Genomic DNA, 27699 nt, shown 5'->3' with positions numbered 1-27699 from the left:
TACCAAGGCCACATTGCTTCCATGCCACGACGCGCCACCGCTGTTATCTGTGCCAAAGGTGGAGATATCGGCTATTAGGTAGTAGGTCGTAATGTTCTGGCTGATCCGTCTACTTCCACTTTTGTAATACACTCCTGGAAATTGAAATAAGAACACCGTGAATTCATTGTCCCAGGAAGGGGAAACTTTATTGACACATTCCTGGGGTCAGATACATCACATGATCACACTGACAGAACCACAGGCACATAGACACAGGCAACAGAGCATGCACAATGTCGGCACTAGTACAGTGTATATCCACCTTTCGCAGCAATGCAGGCTGCTATTCTCCCATGAAGACGATCGTAGAGATGCTGGATGTAGTCCTGTGGAACGGCTTGCCATGCCATTTCCACCTGGCGCCTCAGTTGGACCAGCGTTCGTGCTGGACGTGCAGACCGCGTGAGACGACGCTTCATCCAGTCCCAAACATGCTCAATGGGGGACAGATCCGGAGATCTTGCTGGCCAGGGTAGTTGACTTACACCTTCTAGAGCACGTTGGGTGGCACGGGATACATGCGGACGTGCATTGTCCTGTTGGAACAGCAAGTTCCCTTGCCGGTCTAGGAATGGTAGAACGATGGGTTCGATGACGGTTTGGATGTACCGTGCACTATTCAGTGACCCCTCGACGATCACCAGTGGTGTACGGCCAGTGTAGGAGATCGCTCCCCACACCATGATGCCGGGTGTTGGCCCTGTGTGCCTCGGTCGTATGCAGTCCTGATTGTGGCGCTCACCTGCACGGCGCCAAACACGCATACGACCATCATTGGCACCGAGGCAGAAGCGACTCTCATCGCTGAAGACGACACGTCTCCATTCGTCCCTCCATTCACGCCTGTCGCGACACCACTGGAGGCGGGCTGCACGATGTTGGGGCGTGAGCGGAAGACGGCCTAACGGTGTGCGGGACCGTAGCCCAGCTTCATGGAGACGGTTGCGAATTGTCCTCGCCGATACCCCAGGAGCAACAGTGTCCCTAATTTGCTGGGAAGTGGCGGTGCGGTCCCCTACGGCACTGCGTAGGATCCTACGGTCTTGGCGTGCATCCGTGCGTCGCTGCGGTCCGGTCCCAGGTCGACGGGCACGTGCACCTTCCGCCGACCACTGGCGACAACATCGATGTACTGTGGAGACCTCACACCCCACGTGTTGAGCAATTCGGCGGTACGTCCACCCGGCCTCCCGCATGCCCACTATACGCCCTCGCTCAAAGTCCGTCAACTGCACATACGGTTCACGTCCACGCTGTCGCGGCATGCTACCAGTGTTAAAGACTGCGATGGAGCTCCGTATGCCACGGCAAACTGGCTGACACTGACGGCGGCGGTGCACAAATGCTGCGCAGCTAGCGCCATTCGACGGCCAACACCGCGGTTCCTGGTGTGTCCGCTGTGCCGTGCGTGTGATCATTGCTTGTACAGCCCTCTCGCAGTGTCCGGAGCAAGTATGGTGGGTCTGACACACCGGTGTCAATGTGTTCTTTTTTCCATTTCCGGGAGTGTATGTATAGATTAACTCTGTGAGAGAAAGTCTGGTTAGGTTTAAGAGAGGGCGAAAAGTGACGACTCCTAACAAGTGCCATAAATGCACGAATAAATAGACAAACCTATCGATAGTGTCGACAAGAATGGAAATATTTTACGTGTTCCACTTTTTTTTAAAAAACTGACTGATATTGTCTGGTATATTACACCAGTACGTTCAAGCCCGCATCTCGTGGTCGTGCGGTAGCGTTCTCGTTTCCCACACACGGCTTCCCGGGTTCGATTCCCGGCGGGGTCAGGGATTTTCTCTGCCTCGTGATGGCTGGGTGTTGTGTGCTGTCCTTAGGTTAGTTAGGTTTAAGTAGTTCTAAGTTCTAGGGGACTGATGACCATAGATGTTAAGTCCCATAGTGCTCAGAGCCATTTGAACCATTTGAACCAGTACGTTCGTCCTTATTGTTCGTGGCAGCGTGGAGTAAAAGGGACGCTATAGTCTTCAACACCTGAAATTGACGCGAATACTGGTCTGTGTAGGCGTAAATGATAATACAGTAGTAAGATAAGTGAAATTCGCCAACCACTGACACATGTATGCATAATACTGTGCTGGCGCTGAATGTAATCGCAAAATTGTTCATTTTTCATTGGATGCAGTCAAATCGGTAATTGTATAAAATGGTTCAAATGGCTCTGAGCACTATGGCACTTAACTGTTTTTTTTTTTCCAGAATGAGATTTTCTCTCTGCAGCTGGCAGATTAAAACTTTGTGCCCGACCGAGACTCTAACTCGGGACCTTTGCCTTTCGCGGGCAAGTGCTCTACCATCTGAGCTACCGATGCACGACTCACGCCCGGTACTCACAGCTTTACTTCTGCCAGTACCTCGTCTCCTACCTTCCAAACCTTACAGAAGCTCTCCTGCGAACCTTTTTTTTATTTATTTACTTATTGTTCCGTGGGACCAAATTAAGGAGAAGTCTACATTGGTCATGGAACGAGTCAATACATGAAATTATAACACGATTGTAGAAACACATAAAATGAAATATAAGAAACATATTCAGGCGACACGTCATTAGTTTAAATAAAGAAATCAAGAATGTAACACTGGAATTTGCTTAATTTTTTAGCTCTTCCAGGAGCTCCTCGACAGAATAGGAGTGATCCATGAGGAAACTCTTCAGTTTAGACTTAAAAGAGTTTGGGCTACTGCTAAGATTTTTGAGTTCTTGTGGTAGCTTATTGAAAATAGATGCAGCAGAATACTGCACTCCTTTCTGCACAAGAGTCAAGGAAGTGCATTCCGCATGCAGATTTGATTTCTGCCTAGTATTAACTGAGTAAAGCTGCTAACTCTTGGGAATAAGCTAATATTGCTAACAGCAAACGACATTAAAGAAAATATATACGGTGAGGGCAATGTCAGAATTCCCAGACTATTGAGTAGGGGTCGACAAGAGGTTCTCGAACTTACACCACACATAGCTCGAACAGCCCGTTTTTGAGCCAAAAATACCCTTTTTGAATCAGAAGAATTACCCCAAAAAATAATACCATATGACATAAGCCAATGAAAATCTGCGAAGTAGACTACTTTTCGTGTTGAAGTGTCACTTATTTCAGATACTGTTCTAATGGTAAATAAAGCGGCATTTAGTTTCTGAACAAGATCCTGAAAATGGGCTTTCCACAACAGCTTACTATCTATCCGTACGCCTAGGAACTTGAACTGTTCCGTCTCACTTATAACATGCCCATTCTGTCTGATTAAAATATCAGTTCTTGTTGAATTGTGAGTTAGAAACTGTAAAAACTGAGTCTTACTGTGATTTAGCATCAAATTATTTTCCACAAGCCACGAACTTATTTCATGAACTACATTATTTGATAATGTTTCAATATTACACACAAGATCCTTCACTACCAAGCTGGTGTCATCAGCAAACAGAAATATTTTTGAATCACCTGTAATACTAGAAAACATATCATTTATATAAATAAGAAACAGAAGTGGCCCCAGCACCGATCCTTGGGGAACGCCCCATTTAACAGTGCCCCATTGGGACTGAACATCATTACCACTCTCAATATTGCGGAGAATTACCTTCTGCTTTCTGTTCTTAAAGTAAGAGGCGAACCAATTGTAAGCTACTCCCCTTACTCCATAATGTTCCAACTTCTGCAGTAATATTTTGTGGTCAACACAGTCAAAAGCCTTCGTTAAATCAAAGAAAACACCTAACGTTCGCAACTTTTTATTTAATCCGTCCAAAACCTCACAGAGAAAAGAGACTATAGCATTTTCAGTTGTTAAGCCATTTCTAAAACCGAACTGCACATTTGACAGCAAATTATGTGAATTGAAATGCTGCAGTAACCTTGTATATACAACCCTGTCGATAACTTTAGCAAACACCGATGGCATAGAAATAGGTCTATAATTACCAACATTATCCCTGTCTCCCTTTTTATAAAGTGGCTTCACTACCGAGTACTTTAATCGGTCAGGAAACCGACCACTCCTAAAGGAAAAGTTACAGATATGGGTAAGTACTGGGCTAACATACATGGAACAATACTTCAGTATTCTGCTAGATACCCCGTCATATCCATGAGAGTTCTTGGTCTTTAGTGATTTGATTATTAACTCAATTTCCCTCTTGTCAGTATCAGTAAGGTCATCAGTCCCCTAGAACTTAGAACTACTTAAACCTAACTAACCTAAGGACATGACACACATCCATGCCCGAGGCAGGATTCGAACCTGCGACCGTAGCGGTCACGTGGTTACAAACTGAAGCGCTTAGAACCGCACGAGTAATTGTATATAAATTGATTAATTTATTCACGTGGCATTAGCAAATGAAATAAAATTCAATTTAAATCCTGGATTCACATGCCATTATAAGATTAACGTAACACAATGAAAATACGCCGACGCACTATCTGCAATGAAATGATTATCATTGTTTGATTATTTCTCGTGGTAAGCATATTCATATAGTAGAAACTGTTAAAATAACCAGAACAGGAAGAAATGAATGCTCCAGAGTGGTCACAAAGACAATAGAAGCGTGAACGGTGTTCGGAAATGCCCGTTACAAACTTGTAGGACTCCTAGAGGGGCGTGAGTGCACAATATTTAGAATAGGAACCCACGTCCGGAAACCTAAAGTGTCCGCTCTACGACGGTTTCAGTTCTGATGTTTAACGCGTCCACGTCCGGTAAAGGACAGAGAAAAGTGTCAGAGTTGCTTGTACTGGTACACAGTGGGATAGACAGGGTGGCGTATACTACGTCAGACGTTCACCTGATGTCACTGAACGTACTAACGTGTGGGCAGGTAGTCTGGACGGTAATGTGATTGGGCCATACCTGCTTCCACTCGACCTAACTGGTCCTACAAACGTACTGAACCAGTACTAGGAAGCTGTGACACTGAATGTCCGTCAAGAAATGTGGCTTCAGCATGCTGGCGAACCACCTCACTTGTCACGTCCGTTTCGGGGACATCTCAACAGACAATACCATGAAAACTGGACAGGCTGGGATGGCCCAAGAGAGTGGCAGCCGCGATCTTAGTGTTCAGCTACTGCGGACTACTTCTTGTGGGGTCGTGTGCAAAGTTTAATTTACGAGACTCGTGTAGCGACAGAGGAAGATCTCGTGGCACGAGCTTTGGGCGCTGCACCAGAAACTGCAGACCCACCAGGTGGAATGGAATGTGTGTACCAGAACTTGCTTGGTAGGCATAATATCTGCAACAATGTTGGTGGTAGCCACGTAGAGCCGCTGTTTTAAAGCATCAGTCTCTTCTGTAAGTACAGAATGCTGGGTTCTTTTTTGTTTAAGAATAGTGTAAGCATGTAGTGGTTAACTGTTAATACAAATAAACCTTCTTAAGTTATGAATGGATGTTTCGTTTTGTTTGCTTTCGAATTGTTACCTAATAATTTACTGCGCCACGATTAAATCAATTCCTCAAGCACAAATGGAAAAGCTAAACGTCTATAATTGAAACCGTAGTAGAACGGAAACGGTACTTTTCCGGGCGTAGGTTCCTTTTCAGAATATAATGTACTTACTCCCCTCGGCAAGTCCTAGAAGTTTGTAGCGGAAATTCCCGAATGCCCTGTATAAAAGTAATGTGTCAACGTACCTTGATCTAACATACTTGCACTTAGATACGAGAAAACTACAATCTCGAATGTTGTTCGAGTGTGTGTGACATCCTAAGGGACCAAACTGCTTAGGTCATAGGTCCCTAGACTAATATACTACTTAAACTAACTTAACGCTAAGGACAACACACACTCGTTGTCCGAGGGAGGACTCGAACCTCCGGTGGGAGGGGCCGTGCAGTCCGTGACATGGTGCCTCGAACCGCGCGGGCACTCCGCGCGACACTACAGTCTCAGTTCCCGTATAGAGAACTCAGAACCTCTGTGCTGATTTGGAACAACAGTGCCTTAATGGTTTCAGTGTAATAAGTCTTCCGATCGAGGAATTCTACGGTTGTTGTTGTTGTGGTCTTCAGTCCTGAGACTGGTTTGATGCAGCTCTCCATGCTACTCTACCCTGTGCAAGTTTCTTAATCTCCCACTACTTACTGCAACCTACATCCTTCTGAATCTGCTTAGTGTATTCATCTCTTGGTCTCCCTCTACGATTTTTACCCTCCACGCTGCCCTCAAATGCTAAATTTGTGATCCCTTGATGCCTCAGAACATGTCCTACCAACCGGTCTCTTCTTCTCGTCAAGTTGTGCCACAGACTCCTCTTCTCCCCAATTCTATTCGATACCCCCTCATTAGTTATGTGATCTACCCATCTAATCTTCAGCATTCTTCTGTAGCACCACATTTCGAAAGCTTCTATTCTCTTCCTGTCCAAACCATTTATCGTCCATGTATCAGTACCATACATGGCTACACTCCACACAAATACTTTCAGAAACGACTTCCTGACACGTTAAATCTATACTCCATGTTAACAAATTTCTCTTCTTCAGAAACGCTTTCTTTGCCATTGCCAGTCAACATTTTATATCCTCTCTACTTCGACCATCATCAGTTATTTTGCTCCCCAAATAGCAAAACTCCTTTGCTACTTTAAGTGTCTCATTTCCTAATCCAATTCCTTCAACATCACCCGACTTAATTCGACTACATTCCATTATCCTCGTTTTGCTTTTGTTTATGTTCATCTTATATCCTCCTTTCAAGACACTCTCCATTCCGTTCAACTGCTGTGCCAAGTCCTTTGCTGTCTCTGACAGAATTACAATATCATCGGCAAACGTAAAAGTTTTTATTTCTTCTCCTTGGATTTTAGTACCTACTCCGAATTCTACGGTACCAAATTCAAAAAGAGAACGTCGTTTGGACACTGAATGCGGATGGACCAGTTATTGTGCTTGGCTCGCCCCACCATCTTCTTTCGTGTTTATTATGTAGCCTGCTTGCATATGTCTAGATATATCGGACAAATTGTCTAATCACAGCTTTTGTTCTTGGACGTTGGACATTGGATGCAATCAGTCACATGCAGAAGTGTTAAGAATGCACGCTTTTCTTTCATTGAGAGTCCTCACGTGCGCGTCTTCGAGGGTCTAACTTGTATCAATAGATATAAAATTTCGTACTCGTACTGGAGGATGTTAGGGTACTTACACTAATGAACCGAAAAGGTAACAACCACTGGCCACCGCTAGACTGAGTGAAACCAGTTGGCGTTACGAACAAGTGACGTAACAAGGAAAGCACCGGAACCAACGAGATATACGATCTCTGCAACGGACTTTTGACGTCACACTAGTGGACTTGTCGTACACCACACGCAAACGCTCGGCTCCGTGAAAAGGCCCAGGGGTATCGATATTTAATTTAAAAGGTAGCCACCAACAGTCTTAATTTTATCGTGTGCCTTCGAGCATTTGTATTCATTTAAACACGCAGTCAAGGATTACGAAACACGTCTCAAAGTGTTAGTCGCACCCCGACACTGCCGGCACTCATGAGACGTGCAGTGTCACGTGCTCTGACGTACGCGCCACGCCACGTGTTTCTCGTGGGTCTCGGAAACTGCATAACCGGAGCAGAGACGAATGGGGAATCATTAAAGCGACGATACGGACCGCAGATGGGGAAGTCCACTGACATAGTGACGTCGACAAACGTCTCGGGCATGGGTGTGTGTGATGTGCTTAGGTTAGTTAGGTTTAAGTAGTTCCAAGTTCTAGGGGACTGATGACCACACATGTTAAGTCCCACAGCGCTAAGAGTCATTTGAACCACAATACCGCCTGCAGCGCCTCATGACCATATCGGTTGGGCCCTAGACGACTGGAAAACCGCGACCCCGTCAGATGAGTCCCGATTTCAGTTGGCAAGTCCTGATGATGGGTTTTGCGTGTTGCGCAAACTTCTAGAAGCCATGGACTGAGATTGTTAACTCTCACTGTGCAAGATGGCAGTGGCTCCATAATGGTGCGATTTGTGTTTGCATAGAATGGATTTGGCGCTTTGGTCTAGGTGAACCGATCATTGGTGGAAATGGATATGTTCGGCTACTTGGAGACTATTTGCAGCCATGCATATACTTCCAAAGATCACATGTTATCAGACCGCAATTGTTCGCGACCGGCCTGGAGAACATTCTGGACAAGTCGAGAGGAATGATATGGCTCAGCACCTGGCAACGAGCGACACGAAAGCGCGAAGCTAGTCGGCTGCTCGCGTGCTGCTGTCGTGGGCCTCTGCAGAAACTGGTTGAGAGACGGTGACACCACGGATAGACAACATGAGTTGAAACGTCCCCTTTGAACATTTTGTTCAAGGATTGTGTCTAACTTTTGTAACCTTTGTCCCATTTGTTGCATTAACTGTAATAACAATGCACTGGTGTCTGAAACATGTTCCTCAGTGCTATTCGGCAGTGCATTTGAACCGGCAATATACGCAGTTTGAAAAGCAGAAAATGTGTCTTGACTTATTTGAGAAAAGGGTGAGGACGCAAAATTTGAATCTACAGTTTTTGCAAGATTGTGTCCTGTCATTTCGGATTCCTGAGGCAAGCTGTTGCCGACCAATCGATCGATAATGCTTCCCTGTTCACTAATTGTTTCACTGTCTACACCATTGTTTGCAGCCCGCTCCATTTCCCTATGTACAATTACCAAATTACTACTCTGAACATTAGTTAATTCATTACTCGGTGGCGCTAACACACTGTTTTCGTCTTCACTGTCATTTCTCAGTTTACTTTGGAGCCTAGTATTACGTTTTTCACACGCCATTATTGGCACAATATTTCACACGACAACACAGAAGAACACAATTTGAAGAGCAAAAATAGGGGAACACATTAACATAGCACTGAAAATAATATCTAGTTAATTGCAAGTGCAGCTGCGAAATACTTGGTGCAAATCTACATGCATGCCACAACTGTTTTACTGTACAACAATGAAAGACTGCAACTACAAAGGAGATTCTCTCTACAATTACGCAATAGCAATAAACAAAATCTACACTAATGACACAAACTACAAGAAAAAATCAGAAGATTACAGTGAGGTATCCTGGCAGGGTCGCCATATGAAACGTCCCCTTTGAACATTTTGTTCAAGCGTTGTGTCTAACTTTTGTAACCTTTGTCCCATTTGTTGCATTAACTGTAATAACTATGCATTGTTGTCTGACATTGTAGTGTTTGGCAGCTGGATGTGAACAGCGTGTAGGGTTGCGCAGTTGGAGGTGAGCTGCCAGCAGTGGTGGATGTGGGGAGAGAAATGGCGGAGTTTTGAAATTTGTAAAAATGGATGTCATGAACTGCTGTATATATTATGACTTTTGATGACTATTAAGGTAAATACATTGTTTGTTCTCTATTAAAATCTTTCATTTGCTAACTATGCCTACTAGTAGTTAGTGCCTTCTGTAGTTTGAATCTGTTATTTAGCTGACAGTAGTGGCGCTCGCTGTATTGGTGTAGCTTGAGTAACGGAGATTTTGTGAGGTAAGTGATTTGTGAAAGGCATAGGTTAATGTTAGTCAGGGCCATTCCTTTGTAGGGATTTCTGAAAGTCAGACTGCGTTGCGCTAAAAAATATTGTGTGTCAGTTTAAGCATAGTCTTGTATAAAATGTTCAAAGGGGACGTTTCAGAGTGAGTCTTAACAGCGTGCACTGAGGTGACGAAATATCGTGTCGGACCTCATTTGCCCGCCATAGTGCAGCAAATCGACTGTTCGTTGGAAGACTCCTACAGCAGTACTGAGCCACGCTGCCTGTATAACCGTCCACAACTGCAGAAGTGTTGCGGTGCAGGGTTTCGCGCACTAACTGCCATCTCAGTTATGTCCCATGGAACTGATGTCTTCCAGTCTGAGTGGCCACATCATTCCTCTCGAGTTTTCCAGAATGTTCTCCAGGCCGGTCTCAAACAATTGTGGTCTGATAACATGAGATCTTTGGAAGTACATGCATGGCTGCAAATAGTCTCCAAGTAGCCGAACATATCCATTTCCACCTTTGATCGGTTCAGTTAGACCAAAGCGCCAAATCCATTCTATGCAAACACAAATCGCACCATTATGGAGCCACTGCCATCTTGCACAGTGAGTGTTAACAATCTCAGTCCATGGCTTCTAGAAGTTTGCGCAATATGGAAAACCCATCATCAGGACTTGCCAACTGAAAACGGGACTCATGTGACCAGGTCGCGGTTTTCCAGTCGTCTAGGGCCCAACCGATATGGTCACGAGGCGCTGCAGGCGGTATTGTTGTTCAAATGGCCCTGAGCACTATGGGACTTAACATCGGAGGTCATCAGTCCCCTAGAACTTAGAACTACTTAAACCTAACTAACCTAAGGACATCACACACATCCATGCCCGAGACAGGATTCGAAACATCGACCGTAGCAGTCGCGCGGTTCCGGACTGAATCGCCTAGAACCGCTCGGCTACCGCGTCCGGCTGCGGTATAGTGCCGTTAGTTTCACGTTGATTTATGCAGTTACGTCACGCATTGTTACTTGTCTGTTAGCACTGACAACTCTGCACCAACTCCGCTGCCCTTGGTCGTTAAGTGAGGACTGTTGGGCACTGTGTTTCTGTGGTGAGAGCTAATGCCTCAAATTTGGCATTCTCGGCATATTCTTGACAGTGTGTAACACAGATGTCTGAAATAGGATGTCCTATGCGTCTAGCCCCAACTTCCATTCCGCATTCAGTGTCTGTTAACTCCCGTCGTGAGATCATAAAGACGTCGGAAACCTCGTCACGTGATCCATATGAGTAGAAACAACAGCTCCGCCAACCCACTGCCGTTTCATACTTCGTGTACGGGATATTACCGTCATCTGCGTATGTGCATATCGCTATTCCATCCCTTTTATCGCCTCAGTGTACATCGCCCGTCAGGATTCTAACACAAGCTTAATTTTCACAGACAATGAATCACAACTGCAGACAACGCTTTCGCACCATCAGAATGGTACATATTCGCTCTTAAATCAACCGAATCTTCAAGTCCTGCGCACCGAAAACCGATAGAATATTACATACGTTCCTCAGAATTATTAAAGACAGTTACACTGAAGCGCCAAAGAAACTGGTATAGGCATGTGAATTCAAATACAGAGATATGTGAACAGGCAGAAAACGGTGTTGCGATCGGCAAAGCTCGTATAAGACAGCAAGTGTCTGGCAAAGTTGTTAGATCGGTTACAGCCGCTACAACGGCAGGATATCAAGATTCCAGTGAGTTTGGATGTGGTGTTACAGTCGGCGCACGAGCGATGGGACACAGCATCTCCGAGGTAGCGATAAAGGGGGGATTTTTCCGTACGATCATTTCACGAGTGAACTGTAAATATCAGGAATAAACATCAAATCTCCGACATCGCTGCGACCGGGAAAAGGTCCTGCAAGAACGGCACTAGCGACCACTGAAGATAATCGTTCAACGAGACAGGAGTGCAACCCTTCCGCAAATTGCAGCAGATTTCAGTGTTGGTCCATGAGCAAATGTCAGCGTGCAAACCGTTCAACGAAACATCATCGATATGGGCTTTCGGAGCCTAAGCCCCATTAATGTACCCTTGATGACTACAGGTTACGAAGATTTACGCCTTCCCTAGGCCGTCAACACCGACACTGGACTGTTGATGACTGGAAACATGTTGCCTGGTCGGACGACTCTTGTTTCAGAATATCGAGCGGATGGACGTGTACGGGTGTGGAGGCAACCTCATGAGTGCATGGACCCTGTATGTCAGCAGGGAACTGATCATGCTGGTAGAGGCACTGTAATGGGATGGGGTGTGTGCAGTTAGAGTGCTATGGGACCCCTGATACGTCTAGGTACGACAGATGCCACATTCGTAAGAATCCTGTCTGATCACATGCATCCGTTCATTTCCATTGTGGATTCCGACGGACTTGGACAATTCCAGCAGGTCAATGCGAAACCCCACGCCTCAAGAATATCTACAGAGGGGCTCCAGGAACACTCTTCCCAATTTAAGTACTTCCACTGGCCACCAAACTCCCCAGACGTGAACTTTATTCAACATATCTGGGATGCTTTGCAGGTTGCTGTTCAGAAGAGATCTTCACCCTCTCGTACTCTTACGGATTAATGGACAGCCCTGCAGGATTACTCGTGTCTGTTCCGTCCAGTGCTACTTCAGACAGCCGGCAGCTGTGGCCGAGCGGTTCTAGGCGCTTTAGTCCGGAACCGCGCTGCTGCTGCGGTCGTAGGTTCGAATCCTGCCTCGGGCATGGATGTGTGTGATGTCCTTAGGTTAGTTAGGTTTAAGTAGTTCTAAGTCTAGGGGACTGATGACCTCAGCAGTTAAGTCCCATAGTGCTCACAGCCATTTGAACCATTTGTCATTTCATATCACCTGAGTGACATCACATCTGCCCCGTGTCGACTGTTGGTGATTTGATTGTGCAGTGGAAACGAAAAGGGACGATCACAGCTAAACCAAACCAGACATACCTCGTATATTGACGGACAGGTACCATGGAGCATTGCGGGGGAGGGGGAGGAGTTCTAGATAATTGCATTAAATCGGCAGAAGTAAACACTCGTGAAGTGCAAGGGGCTACGAGCAGTACGGTAGGCGCAGTTACTGTGCGTACGGATTTAAAAAGGTATGGAGTACAGTGGTCGAGTGACGCTTGAGGTAGTGTAAAGAGCACGCCACTTTACAGTGGATGGTTGGAGACGAGTGATGTGGGTCATTCTGTAGCCTGTGAGAATGCGTTGGTGTAATTTCGATTTAGCGAATGCATCGAAAAATGAAACCGCCATCGTGTGTAGTGCCAACACCGAATTACGCTGGTGGAGGCTTTGCGATATGGGATTGGTTTTCATGGTTAGAATACGGTACACATATTGCGGTTAAGAAACCTGTATAACAGTGCACTCGTAAAAGCAGAATCAGTGAGACAACTTTCTTGAAATGTACTGGACTACCCCGAGTCCAGACGTGAAGCTAAGGGAACACTTTTTAAACAAGTCAGAACGTTGAATTCGCTCCTGACTTCACTCCCTACCTTCTCTGGGTTGGGCTTTTCAGGAAGAACGGGCTGCCGTTCCTCGTTCAGATACTTCACTGAAAGTGTTCCCAGCAGATATCAGGCCATCATATACGCGAATAGGGGGCATACACACCATTCTAATGACCAGTAATGAGTGTCCGCATACCTTTGAACATAAATTGTACATATAGTAGCAGAACGTGCGAGAAGATTTGTTTTGACATCTCTGTCTCCATGTTCGGGAACCATCTAGTGATATATACTGCTGGTTCCAGACACTCCCTTTCTTGGGGACCACAGTAGTAAGCGTGTGTGGGATAAAAGTCAAAACAGTAGTGTGTTCGTGGCTGTGTGTGTGGCACTTTTCTAGTTGGTCTCAATACGGCCACGGTGGCGGATTTCGTATGTATGTTGCTGGCAGTTTAATTAAATCCTATTCTCAGTCCTTTTTTATATCAGTTACACCTAATCAGAATTTGCGGTTTGCCGAAAGCAGTAATTAAGTTAATTCAAAAACAACTGACAGCGTGTTATAGAGCAGTTAGAATGCAGCTGAGGAGTGATACTAGATATATAAAGGTTTATATATTATCTATGAATTATTAAACTGCACGTGGCAGAGAAACTTTTTATTGTAGTGAATACGAAGCTTTCGTCCCCTCCGTTGCAGGTATGGAACGCCAAAAAAATGAATACTTGCACGCGCCTGTGCATGCTGTTTGCCTTCCCATTTACACAGATGATCCAAAACAGTATGACCACTGTCCACAGTGACGCTGGATGCCGTCTTGTGCCGTTGCAGGCACATAGCGGGTAACAAAGAATACAAGCGGAGCAGACATGGACGCGGGATCACCCCAGGGAAGCAAATGGGAAAAATCCATTGGGGTAAGCGAGTTCGACAAGTTGATTGTTACTGCGCAGAGCCTGTGAACGAGTATCTTTAAGACGGAGAAGCTGGCGGAATGTTCAAGTGATGCTGTTGTGAGCATCTACAGAAAGAGGTAGAAGGGCAGTGAAGCTGCCACTAGGAGCTGAATGGTTGGACGTCCACGATTCTTCACACAGCGTGAGGTTCGGAGGCCTGTCTGCACTGTAAAGTAGGGTGGATGGTGATCTGATGCATCTGTGCAGAAAGAGCACAGTGCTGGTACGCACATAGAACTGTTTCGGAGCACGCCGTCCATCGCACATTGTTGAACATGGATCTCCGCAGCAGGTCATCCCTGCTTGTTCACATGTCAGTCACGATTGCAGTGAGCATGAGACCAGCAGGATTCGACCGTCGATCAGTGGAAACGTGTTGGCTCGTCGAATGAAATACATTTTTTGTTACACTAGGTCGGTGGTCATCTCCACGAACGTGTCGAGGTCAACGGCGGCTCTAAACACGCAGCGCGCCACTGACGCAGCTTGGTGGAAGTAGTATTAAATTATGTGAGACATTCTCCTGCGGTTGCATACGTCCTGTAGTAGTAATCAAAGACACGCTGACAGCTGCCTGCGAACGACTTGCATCCCTCATGCTTATGTCTTCCCCGACGGCTATGTCATCTTTCAGCAGTCTCGGAGCCAGAAACGTGGTACCGTGGGTTAAGAATTATTATAGCGAACTCGCGTTGATGTCTCGGTGATCAAATTCGCCTGATGTAAAACCTGTGGAACCCATGTGGCTCCTATCGGAAGCCATCGCCGCGTACGCAAATCAGCGGCCCGTTATTTAAGCGAATTACATTACCTGTACGCAGACATCTGATTCCACATACCTCCACAAACCTACCAACAAACTGTAGGATCCCTGATATGCTGAATAAGTGATGTATTTCGTTCCAAAAACAGACAAACAAGCTCTTAAGCAGGTCATCATAGCACGATTCGGTTCATCAGTTTTTTGACACCGTTCCTCACAAGCGACTTCTAATCAAGCTGCGTGCCTATGGGGTATCGTCTCAGTTGTGCGACTGGAATCGTGATTTCCTGTCAGGAAGGTCGCAGTTCGTAGTAATAGACGGCAAATCATCGTGTAAAACTGAAGTGATATCAGGTGTTCCCCAGGGAAGCGTCCTGGGACCTCTGCTGTTCCTGATCTATATAAATGACCTGGGTGACAATCTGAGCAGTTCTCTTAGGTTGTTCGCAGATGATGCTGTAATTTACCGTCTAGTAAGGTCATCCGAAGACCAGTATCAGTTGCAAAGGGATTGAGAAAAGATTGCTGTATGGTGTGGCAGGTGGCAGTTGACGCTAAATAACGAAAAGTGTGAGGTGATCCACATGAGTTCCAAAAGAAATCCGTTGGAATTCGATTACTCGATAAATAGTACAATTCTCAAGGCTGCCAATTCGACTAAGTACCTGGGTGTAAAAATTACGAACAACTTCAGTTTGAAAGACCACATAGATAATATTGTTGGGAAGGCGAGCCAAAGGTTGCGTTTCATTGGCAGGATACTTAGAAGATGCAACAAGTCCACTAAAGAGACAGCTTACACTACACTCCTTCCTCCACTGTTAGAATATTGCTGCGCGGTGTGGGATCCTTACCAGGTGGGATTGACGGAGGACATCGAAAGGGTGCAAAAAAGGGCAGCTCGTTTTGTATTATCACGTAATAGGGGAGAGAGTGTGGCAGGTATGATACGCGAGTTGGGATGGAAGTCATTAAAACAAAGACGTTATTCGTCGCGGCGAGGTCTATTTACGAAATTTCAGTCACCAACTTTCTCTTCCGAATGCGAAAATATTTTGTTCAGCCCAACCTACATAGGTAGGAATGATCATCAAAATAAAATAAGAGAAATCAGAGCTCGAACAGAAAGGTTTAGGTGTTCGTTTTTCCCGCGCGCTGTTCGGGAGTGGAATGGTAGAGAGATAGTATGATTGTGGTTCGATGAACCCTCTGCCAAGCACTTAAATGTGAATTGCAGAGTAATCATGTAGATGTAGATGTAGATGTAGATCTGTACAGTCTTTACGGAATGTATGGGAATGCGACTGAAAAATGTTGTTGATTTTATTTAGTTATTAAACTCTTGGAAATAACTGAGGATATTTAACTTCGTTCTTCGATTACCTTTCATGTCAGGCATACTGGATACTATCTCAGTAGACAATCAACAGCTCACTATTAGCTAAAATTCTTTGACCTTTTTTATGTATCATGTTACTTGGACATGGTAAATTTCACTGACAGCTGAACAGTTTTGCAGCGATCATAGTAAAAGCATTTATAAGAAATCTCAAATTACTAGAAGCCTGTCAGCGCATCGAAAACTGCTGTTTGCCTCATGTGTGGTCGTAAATTTTGGTACAAAGAGAAAATTTTTCTGCATATTCCTACCCTAATGTTTCCTTCTATCCATTAAGCCCTTCAGTCCTGAATTTTATTTGCATTATGTATCCCATTTATTGCATGTTGTAACAAAATTAATTTTTTTTTGGTTCCAAGATAAAAAAAAAATCCTGTAAACTGGACATCGGCTCTGGAACGTAGTTGAGGATGCGAAATAAGAAGTCAAAAGTTACCATAAACATAATATTTACAGATACATCTTTCCCAACATTTTTTGAGCACTGGAAAGTGTGTATCTTGCTTAAATAATTAAGTAAATACGATTTCACAGGAGCACTTCGCAATGGGTTTGCCATTTTCACTGTTCTCCGATGCAATACACCACTCCAGCGACAGAGGGCAGCAAGAAACCTGGAACTAAAAACCACAGACGTCCAGTAAATAGGCCTCATATGTGAATAGTACATAGGTCTCAAATGTGGACGAAATCAATTGCTGTTGTAAAATGTATAAAAAGTTGTGGTGGTAAATATATTGGACGTTAGCTCTTTAAGAATTATGTAGATGTGGAGACCCTTACCTACAGACTAACTCAGATTTACTATTTCTTGAGCTGTAGCTGTCATGATTAATTTGTGTGTTCCACTTTTTTAATACTTGTCCATTATGTCTAGTTGGTATTGCAGTTAATGGAGCAGAATTGGAGAGAGTGTGAAAACAAAGTTGTCAGAATTTTTTTTAGCTGCCTGGTTTAGCCAACAGGTGCACTCCGGCAAACCTCAAAATGGTCTACAGAACATGTCCAAGATGGGTCTCAATACAAATGTAACCGGTGTTAAAGCAGCCATCCACTGGAGTTGGGAAAAGACAGTGCAGTGATACTGACAAGACATTAAACACATTGTTTGTTGTTGTTGTGGTCTTCAGTCCTGAGACTGGTTTGATGCAGCTCTCCATGCTACCCTATCCTGTGCAAGTTTCTTCATCTCCCAGTACCTACTGGAACCTACATCCTTCTGAATCTCCTTAGTGTATTCATCTCTTGGTCTCCCTCTACGATTTTTACCCTCCACGCTGCCCTCCAATGCTAAATTTGTGATCCCTTGATGACTCAGAACATGTCCTACCAACCGGTCTCTTCTTCTCGTCAAGTTGTGCCACAAACTCCTGTTCTCCCCAATTCTATTCAATGCCTCCTCATTAGTTATGTGACCTACCCATCTAATCTTCAGCATTCTTCTGTAGCACCACATTTCGAAAGCTTGTATTCTCTTCCTGTCCAAACTATTTATCGTCCATGTTTCACTTCCGTACATGGCTTCACTCCATACATATACTTTCAGAAACGACTTCCTGACACTTAAATCTATACTCGATGTTAACAAATTTCTCTTCTTCAGAAACGCTTTCCTTGCCATTGCCAGTCTACATTTTATATTTTCTCTACTTCGACCATCATCAGTTGTTTTGCTCCCCAAATAGCAAAACTCCTTTACTACTTTGTCTCATTTCCTAATCTAATTCCCTCAGCATCACCCGACTTAATTCGACTACATTCCATTATCCTCGTTTTGCTCTTGTTGATGTTCATCTTATATCCTCCTTTCAAGACGCTATCCATTCCGTTCAACTGCTGTTCCAAGTCTTTTGCTGTCTCTGACAGAATTACAATGTCATGCACGAACCTCAAGGTTTTTATTTCTTCTCCATGGATTTTAATAACTACTCCGAATTTTTCTTTTGTTTCCTTTACTGCTTGTTCAATATACAGATTGAATAACATTGGGGAGAGGCTACAACCGTGTCTCACTCCCTTCCCAACCACAGCTTCCCCTTCATGCTCCTCGAGTCTTATAACAGCCATCTGATTTCTGTACAATTTGTAAATACCCTTCCGCTCCCTGTATTTTACCCCTGCCACCTACAGTATTTGAAAGAGAGTGTTCCGGTCAACATTGTCAAAAGCTTTCTCTAAGTCTACAAATGTTAGAAACGTAGGTTTGCCTTTCCTTAATCTTTCTTCTAAGATAAGTCGTAAGGTCAGTATTGCCTCACGTGTTCCAGTATTTCTACGGAATCCAAACTGATCTTCCCCGATGTCGGCTTCTACCAGTTTTTCCATTAAACACATTAGTAAATATATATTTACTTTTAGGTAACAATGTGATCCACATTGTAAGCGCTAAGCAGATAACAAGAAATCTTTTGAATTGCAATACGTTTTATGTAGTCTTCGTAAAATTTAGTTCTTGGGGAGGCGGTATGACTTTTTCCTAACTCAGTGAATCAGTAGTATAAAAAAGGACACGTTTAGAATTTTCCTCCCTCGTGGAAAAATTTCTGCGGACTCCAGTGCCTTGCGGTCGTGATGTTGTTCAAACTCTCACAGGCTGTGGGTCATCAAGCAGACGACATTTGGCTGTGGAGCGTGGGCAGCTAACGGCAGGAGTGCGTTGCCCCGCGTGTGTGCAGGTGGGCTGGCGCCTCACGACGCAGTGGGTGGCGGGCGACGCGGCGTGCAAGGTGTTCCTGCTGCTGCGCGCCTTCGGCCTGTACCTGTCCAGCAACGTGCTCGTCTGCGTCTCGCTGGACCGATACTTCGCCGTGCTGCACCCGCTCAAGGTGAACGACGCGCGCCGCCGGGGGAAGGTCATGCTGGTGTTCGCCTGGCTCATCGCCTTCGCCTGCTCCGTGCCGCAGGTAGGTGCTAGTCGCTTCCTGCCGTGTGTGGTGTGTACGCTAGAGATGGGGGATCCGCTCTTGAACTAATTCATAGAGTTCAATCTTTCAAAGGAGTGAACAATCAGTGATTCAGAAAAAAAGAACGGTAGCTCCAAACATTTCCCACGGCAGAGAGAGAGAGAGAGAGAGAGAGAGAGAGAGACAGAGCATATCAGCAGCGCCTCTGCTGGTCAGAGCACAGTGCACGCCACACAACACAGCCAGCGCCTGCCTCTGCCCTGCTTCTACCTTGGCTGCCTGCATTGTGCAGTGCCCCATCGGATTTTGTGTTTCATATATGCCGTGCCGTCTCTGTGCGTCGTCTGCCGTGTGCACTGTGCAGTGTCTGGCGCAGCTTAACTTCGCATCGCACTCTGTCGGCGATCGTTTCAGTCGCACGTCCTGCCCTCTGGGCAGTTGATGCGAGCAACAGGACAGAGAGCCACCTAGCGGATAACATAGAAACTACTTGCAAAAACCTGCTCACAAGGGAACGGACAATTTGTCTCGGAGCGGGTGAGTTCACCGCTCCCCCCCACCCTCGGAACTCGCCCGCTCGACGCTCACCCCACCGTTCTCGACTCTAGCCAGAGCGTCGAGCAAAGCGACTCAGGTGTCACTCTGGTCTCCGCGGTCTCAGCTCACGCAGTAATACAGCTCGCGGCTCTACCTGCTCGACTCAGCGCCTCTGCATCGGAGTTCGTCCCCACTGGATATTGTTCTTCGTAGTAATACCGCTATGTATATTACATTATTATGTTATGTATACATCAATTGTTTTTATTTTATTTTTATTTGTTTAAACTGATTAGATTAGGTTCCTGATGACTCCTCTTACTATAGGATTTTTATTATGGACACTCGAGTTTACGCTTTAATTACGAGCGAACCGATAAACGTATCGCAAAATGTGATACACCAATATTTTCCTTGTTTTATTCTGCGTAAGGCTATATGCAGCACTTTCGTTTTACAGTCAAATTTATATTTTTTTTCTTATTCTGGTACGGATTTTGCGATTTTAGGCGTCTTCGAAAGGAAACGTTCACTTTAAAAATATATGGCTTGCGATGTATTTGTATGAGGTTAATGAAATTTTAATACATTATAGCCAGATATATTGTTAATGTAAATATCAAGTTACAACATTTTCCAGTCACCCAAAAAACCACGATAGTGCAAAATAAATCAATAATCAAAACCTTTGTCATATCGTGGAAATTTCAATAAACAATACAAAATTCTTACTCATTATCTGTGTTACTTCAAAATAGGATCAAATAAGATCAAAATACAGGTATAGTACTGGAATAAACCAAGTTTAAAGGGCAATGTGCCTTCCATTTATTTTCTATTGTAAATGAGTGGTGAGTCATGAAAAAGAGCTAATTCATTTCAGGGAGTGAACAGTTCTGATCCAATCTCTGAAATGAACAGTTTTGCCCATCTCTAGTGTACGCGCACCTCACTGCCGCCGTGGCATTTGGTAGCATCACTCAAAGCGTCGTGTGCAGACAGAGCGTCTGTCACCATCATCTTCATCATTGATATTAAAAGTGTATTACGTTCGCCAGATAAGACCAGAGGTCTGCTGGGCACAGTGAAGGATGATTCAGGTTTGAGGAAGCCAGGGGTCTACAAGATTACCTGTCAGTGCGTCAAAGCCGATATTGGACAAACGATTCGTACGGTCCAGGATCGTTGCCTGGAGCTTCATCGGCACACGTGTTTATTTCAACCAGAAAAATCTGCAGTGGCGGAACATTGTCTTAATGAAGAACTTAAAATGCTTCTAACCACTATGGGACTTAACATCTATGGTCATCAGTCCCCTAGAATTTAGAACTACTTAAACCTAACTAACCTAAGGACATCACACAACACCCAGTCATCACGAGGCAGAGAAAATCCCTGACCCCGCCGGGAATCGAATCCGGGAACCCGGGCGTGGGAAGCGAGAACGCTACCGCACGACCACGAGCTGCGGACAAGAAGAAGAACTTAAAATGTTGTACTATGAGGCACCAGTGGTTGCCCCTGCGTTGAAGTGTTGAAACTGCGTATGACAAAAGGGCGATTCAGGTTCTGTTATCTGATCTCCTTGCATGAATCAAACCCTAAAGTTCGTAATTAATAGTGATGTGAAATAGGCTCAAAAGGGCACCCGTAAAATTACGAATTTTAGTTGCCAATGGTAATTATAAAGGGTATCCGATCTAACTTCTGCACCTAATATACACTACTCGCCATTAAAATTGCTCAACCACGAAGATGACCTGTTACAGACGCGAAATTTAACCGACAGGAAGAAGATGCTCTTATATGCAAATGATTAGCTTTTCAGAGCAGTCACAGAAGGTTGGCGCCCGTGGCGACACCTACAATGTGCTGACATGAGGAAAGTTTCCAACCGATTTCTCATACACAAACAGAGCTGACCGCCGTTGCCTGCTAAAACATTGTTAAACAAAATGGTTCAAATGGCTCTGAGCACTATGGGACTTAACATCTGTGGTCATCAGTCCCCTAGAACTTAGAACTACTTAAACCTAACTAACCTAAGGACATCACACACATCCATGCCCGAGGCAGGATTCGAACCTGCGACCGTAGCAGTCGCGCGGTTCCAGACGGAGCGCCTACAACCGCGAGACCACAGCGGCCGGCCGAAACGGTGGTCTGATGCCTCGTGTAAGGAGTAGAAATGAATACCATCACGTTCCCTACTATGATAAAGGTGGGATTGCAGCCTATCGCCATTGCGGTTTATCGTATCGCGACATTGCTGCTCGAGTTGGTCGAGATCCAATGACTGTCACCAGAATATGGAATCTGTGGGTTCAGGAGGGTAATACGGAACGCCGTGCTGGAACCCAACGGCCTCGTATCACTAGAAGTCGAGATGACAGGCATCTTATCCGCATGGCTGTAACGGATCGTGCAGCCACGTCTCGATCCCTGAGTCAACAGATGGGCATGTTTGCAAGACAACAACCATCTGCACTCAGAGTTCGACGACGTTTGCAGCAGCATGGACTATCAGCTCCGAGACCGTGGCTGCGGTTACCCTTGACGCTGCATCACAGACAGGAGCGCCTGCGATGGTGTATTCAACGACGAACATGGGTGCACGGATGGCAAAACGTCATTTTTTCGGATGAATCCAGGTTCTGTTTACATCATCATGATGGTCGCATGTTTGGCGACATCGCGGTGAACGCACATTGCAGGCATGTATTCGTCATCGCCATACTGGCGTATCACATGGCGTGATAGTATGGGGTGCCATTGGTTACACGTCTCGGTCACCTCTTGTTCGCATTGACGGCACTTTGAACACCGGGCTTTACATTTCAGATGTGTTACGACCCGTGGCCCTACCCTTCATTCGATCCCTGCGAAACCCTACATTTCAGCAGGATAATGCACGATCGCATGTTGCGGATCCTGTACGGGTCTTTCTGGAAACAGAAAATGTTCGACAGCTGCGCCGGCCAACACATTCTCCAGATCTCTCACCAATTGAAAACGACTCGTTATTGGTGGCCGAGCAACTGGCTCGTCACAATGCGCCAGTGACTCTTGATGAACTGTGACATTGTGTTGAAGCTGTATGGGCAGCTGTACCTGTACACGCCATCCAAGCTCTGTTTGACTCAATGCCCAGGCGTATCAAAGCCGTTATTACGGCCAGAGGTCGTTGTTCTGGGTACTGATTTCTCAGGATCTATGTATCCAAGGCCGGCCTGTGTGGCCGAGCGGTTCTAGGCGCTACAGTCTGGAACCGCGCGACCGCTACGGTCGCAGGTTCGAATCCTGCCTGGGGCATGGATGTGTGTGATGTCCATAGGTTAGTTAGGTTTAAGTAGTTCTAAGTTCTAGGGGACTGATGACCTCAGCAGTTAAGTCCCATAGTCCTCACAGCCATTTGAACCATTTTTTTTTTTGGTATCCAAATTGCGTGAAACTGTAATCACATATCACTACTGGTATAATATATTTTTCCAACGAATACCCGTTTATCACCTGCATATCTTCTTGGTGTAAGAATTTTAATGACCAGTGGTGTACATGGTGATTTTTTTCCACCGTGTACAGACTCTAGGGATTGATCGATGAGAGGGTACGGAACAAAAAAGGTCTAATGGACTTACGTCCGGAATGCATGGTTTCCGTGGTAGACACCATTTATTCAATCGTATTTTGTTACAGAGACTGATGTCTAATACGCGTTGTACCATGCAGCTACGGTAACACTACGCGTGGTTTCCTCGAAGACGGTGGTGTTGTACATCATACGCCATGTTCTAGAATCCTCTCCTGGCATAGTAATTAGTAATGTTGTGTCCCATTTACTTCTCTTGCTCTCTCACCTTGTAGTGGATGTCATACAGCGTTGTACACAGTGGTTCCACACTCGAATTCAGAGCTTGAGGACGTGGTGTTTACTTACGGAAAGGCAAAAGGCAACGGGCGGCGGGCAGCAACGTTGTACCAGGACACTTACCGTTGCTGACAACAACCGCGGCATTCAATGTTTGCAACAGAATTTCGCCGTTTGTCTGAGACAGGGTCGTTTCAGGAAGCAGAAAAATCGCGAAGAACCTACCTGAAATGTTCGGACTTCACACTTGGAGGAAAATATGACTAACACCGTGCAGTAAGTGAAGCAGGCAAAAAGGAATAGAAACGTCTCAAAAATGAGATCGACAGGAAGTGCAAAATGGCTAAGCAGGCATGGCTAGAGGACAAATGTAAGGATGTGGAGGCTTATCTCACTAGGGGTAAGATAGATACTGACTACAGGAAAATTAAAGAGACCTTTGGAAATAAGAGAACCACTTGTATGAACATCAAGAGCTCAGATGGAAACCCAGTTCTAAGCAAAGAAGGGAAAGCAGAAAGGTGGAAGGAGTATATAGTGGGTCTATACAAGGGCGATGCACTTGAGGACAATATTATGGAAATGGAAGAGGATGTAAACGAAGATGAAATGGGAGATACGATACTGCGTGAAGAGTTTGACAGAGCACTGAAAGACCTGAGTCGAAACAAGGCCCCGGGAGTAGACAACATTCCATTGGAACTACTGACGGCCTTGGGAGAGCCAGTCCTGACAAAACTCTACCACCTGGTGAGCAAGATGTATGAAACAGGCGAAATACCCTCAGACTTCAAGAAGAATATAATAATTCCAATCCCAAAGAAAGCAGGTGTGGACAGATGCGAAAATTACCGAACAATCAGTTTAATAAGCCACAGCTGCAAAATACTAACACGAATTCTTTACAGACGAATGGAAAAATTAGTAGAAGCCGACGTCGGGGAAGATCAGTTTGGATTCCGTAGAAATACTGGAACACTTGAGGCAATACTGACCTTACGACTTATCTTAGAAGAAAGATTAAGGAAAGGCAAACCTACGTTCCTAGCATTTGTAGACTTGGAGAAAGCTTTTGACAATGTTGACTGGAATACTCTCTTTCAAATTCTGAAGGTGGCAGGGGTAAAATACAGGGCGCGAAAGGCTATTTACAATTTGTATAGAAACCAGATGGCAGTTATCAGAATCGAGGGGCATGAAAGAGAAGCAGTGGTTGGGAAGGGAGTAAGACAGGGTTGTAGCCTCTCCCCGATGCTATTCAATCTGTATATTGAGCAAGCACTAAAGGAAACAAAAGAAAAATTCGGAGTAGGTATTAAAATCCATGGAGAAGAAATAAAAACGTTGAGGTTCGCCGATGACATTGTAATTCTGTCAGAGACAGCAAAGGACTTGGAAGAGCAGTTGAACGGAATGGATAGTGTCTTGAAGGGAGGATATAAGATGAACATCAACAAAAGCAAAACGAGGATAATGGAATTTAGTCGAATTAAGTCGGGTGATGTTGAGGGTATTAGATTAGGAAATGAGACACATAAAGTAGTAAAGGAGTTTTGCTATTTGGGGAGCAAAATAACTGATGATGGTCGAAGTAGAGAGGATACAAAATGTAGACTGCCAATGGCAAGGAAAGTGTTTCTGAAGAAGAGAAATTTGTTAACATCGAATATAGATTTAAGTGTCAGGAAGTCATTTCTGAAAGTATTTGTATGGAGTGTAGCCATGTATGGAAGTGAAACATGGACGATAAATAGTTTGGACAAGAAGAGAATAGAAGGTTACGAAATGTGGTGCTACAGAGGAATGCTGAAGATTAGATGGGTAGATCACATAACTAATGAGGAAGTATTGAATAGGATTGGGGAGAAGAGAAGTTTGTGGCACAACTTGACCAGAAGAAGGGATCGGTTGGTAGGACATGTTCTGAGGCATCAAGGAATCATCAGTTTAGTATTGGAGGGCAGCGTGGAGGGTAAAAATCGTAGGGGGAGACCAAGAGATGAATACACTAAGCAGATTCAGAAAGATGTAGGTTGCAGTAGGTACTGGGAGATGAAGAAGCTTGCACAGGATAGAGTAGCATGGAGAGCTGCATCAAACCAGTCTCAGGACTGAAGACCACAACAACAACAACAACCGTGGGAGGCGACTACCGTGGCAGTACCAGACATAGGTTCTCTAGGAGGAAACCATGCATACTATAACTACGGCTGCTTGGTACAGCACGAATCAGTCCGCAATCGCTGTAACAGTCTATGACTGAATAAATGATCTCTCCTATGGAAACCATGCTTTTCAGCACATTAGCCCTTTTGTGTTCCGTATCTTCTCATAGTTTAATCTCTAGAGTTTGTACACGGTTGCGAAAAATCAACCTGTATTCATGTAGGGTATCGCACCTCACTTTGACACTTCATTTATTTTCTCCATGAAACGAAATGTGAAGCATGCTATAAGCCAGGGATTCATCTATCAGAGGCTCACATAATGCGCAGGAATTTACCATGCATAAATGTAAATAAACGTCAGTTTCAACACAAAGTTACGTGTCTTATTTTTTTAATGGCACAAGTATGTTTTCTTTACTGAAACGTAAACTAGAGCTACAATTGGTGGTGGTAGACTGGGTTTCGAAATAAATAAACGTGTGAAACATGGATGCGGTTTTTCTCCCTTTTGAACTTGTGCATTGAAGAGGCAATAACGGAAGTAAAAGAAAAATTCGGGATGGGCTTACATCTCAGCGTGAAAGAACGTAAATCATAAAATTGGCTGATTACATTGCTAACCTCAGTGATAGTGTTGAAGAATTACAGAAATTGTACAACGGAGTGAACATAGTAACGCGTACAGAATGTGGCCTCAGAGTAAACAAAACAAATATGAAAGTAATGAGAAGTATTGGAAATGAGAGTAACCGTAAAGTTAACATATAACTTGGGGACAACATACACGAAGAAATTGAGGAAACCCGCTATCTTCGAAACAAACTAACGCATTATATCACAACTAGGACGATACAATTAAATTTAAATAGTGCAAATCACCGTGTAATCAAGTGGTAACCTAATCTCGTTCGGTTACACTGAATGAACTTAAGTGCGTTATTTAACAGTGAGTTGTTTCACGGATGGAGTAAAGAGGTGGATAAAAGAAATTGAATTTACTGTGCAACTAAAAAGTAAGGGTGTACTCATATACACGCCCTGTACTCTTACTCAGACATGGAGAAAGCTAGATCAAGAATATTGAATAATGTCATTCACTGTTATTAAATAAAATTGCCAAAGGTGTGCAGTCTCACGGTTGCTATATGTATAAGGACTCAGGCACCCAGAAATGCTCTCAGTTATTCGACATGCACCGACACTCACAACCCGTGAAAGTCGCCCATGTTTGTAAACAAACCAGCACCAAACACGTGCGCACCCAGCTGTCAAATTCGGCTACTGCGCGGGATGCGGGTCTCAATAAATCTGAACAAAGCACATTTGTTATAGGTTCGCGTGCGCGCCGTACAATAGCGGTTGGCACTTCAGATAATTACTTACTTCCGACGTGAGAGGTCACAATCAGCGGATCATTGCAGATGCACCACTTAGTGGGAACATGTTTAACTATTACTTTGGTAAGTAAGACAAAAATTATAGGCAGGGATGAGGAGCAAAAACTACATTCATATATTGGTACCGTTGCAATGACGATTTTGTCATAGTTTGACGAACTGAAATATTACGATCGGAACAGCATTAGGGGGAAAACAGATACCACATTTCTTTCGCAATTCCAACCTATCGTATGCGGGACTGATTAAGGCCCAAGCGAACGAAGGTACCGCTTGGTGTGTCAAGCTGAGAGAGGTGCCCAAGTAGAAGATTTGAATACAGTGCGAATACTGGCAGGCGCGAAAGCGCCCAAAGGAAAAGGGATGCCAAGTTAAAAGCTGATAGGGAGACGACGACGACGTGCTATGCTAGTACTCAACCATTCTGCTTTGAATGTAATGTTTGTAGACCCGTTATGCTATATATATCTTCTACAAGGAATGATAAAACTTCCGTCCAGTCACAGCAGTTTTCTTGAGACTGGTTCATGCAGTTGTAATTCGAGGGCGTGCACAGTTAGGAATATGCGACACTGACGTATTTACGAAGTATATTCGGCCATACATTGCTCCACCCGCTCAGTCTGGAACCACGCGATTGCTATG

At 44.7% G+C, this 27699-nt stretch overlaps 1 protein-coding gene across 1 annotated transcript in view; it reads left to right on the top strand.

The window, feature by feature from the left end:
• LOC126095709 (adipokinetic hormone/corazonin-related peptide receptor variant I-like) overlaps window positions 1-27013 on the top strand; it is a 141904-nt gene extending 114891 nt beyond the window's left edge. The window contains exons 2-3 of the mRNA XM_049910460.1: window positions 18857-19084; window positions 26990-27013. Coding sequence (XP_049766417.1) covers window positions 18857-19084; window positions 26990-27013 — 252 coding nt within the window. The remainder of the gene's footprint in view (window positions 1-18856; window positions 19085-26989) is intronic.
• The last annotated feature ends 686 nt before the right edge of the window (window positions 27014-27699 follow it).

Source organism: Schistocerca cancellata, chromosome 8 (assembly GCF_023864275.1).
Source record: "Schistocerca cancellata isolate TAMUIC-IGC-003103 chromosome 8, iqSchCanc2.1, whole genome shotgun sequence".
Taxonomy (NCBI): domain Eukaryota; kingdom Metazoa; phylum Arthropoda; class Insecta; order Orthoptera; family Acrididae; genus Schistocerca; species Schistocerca cancellata.
This window is presented reverse-complemented; position numbering and strand designations above follow the sequence as displayed.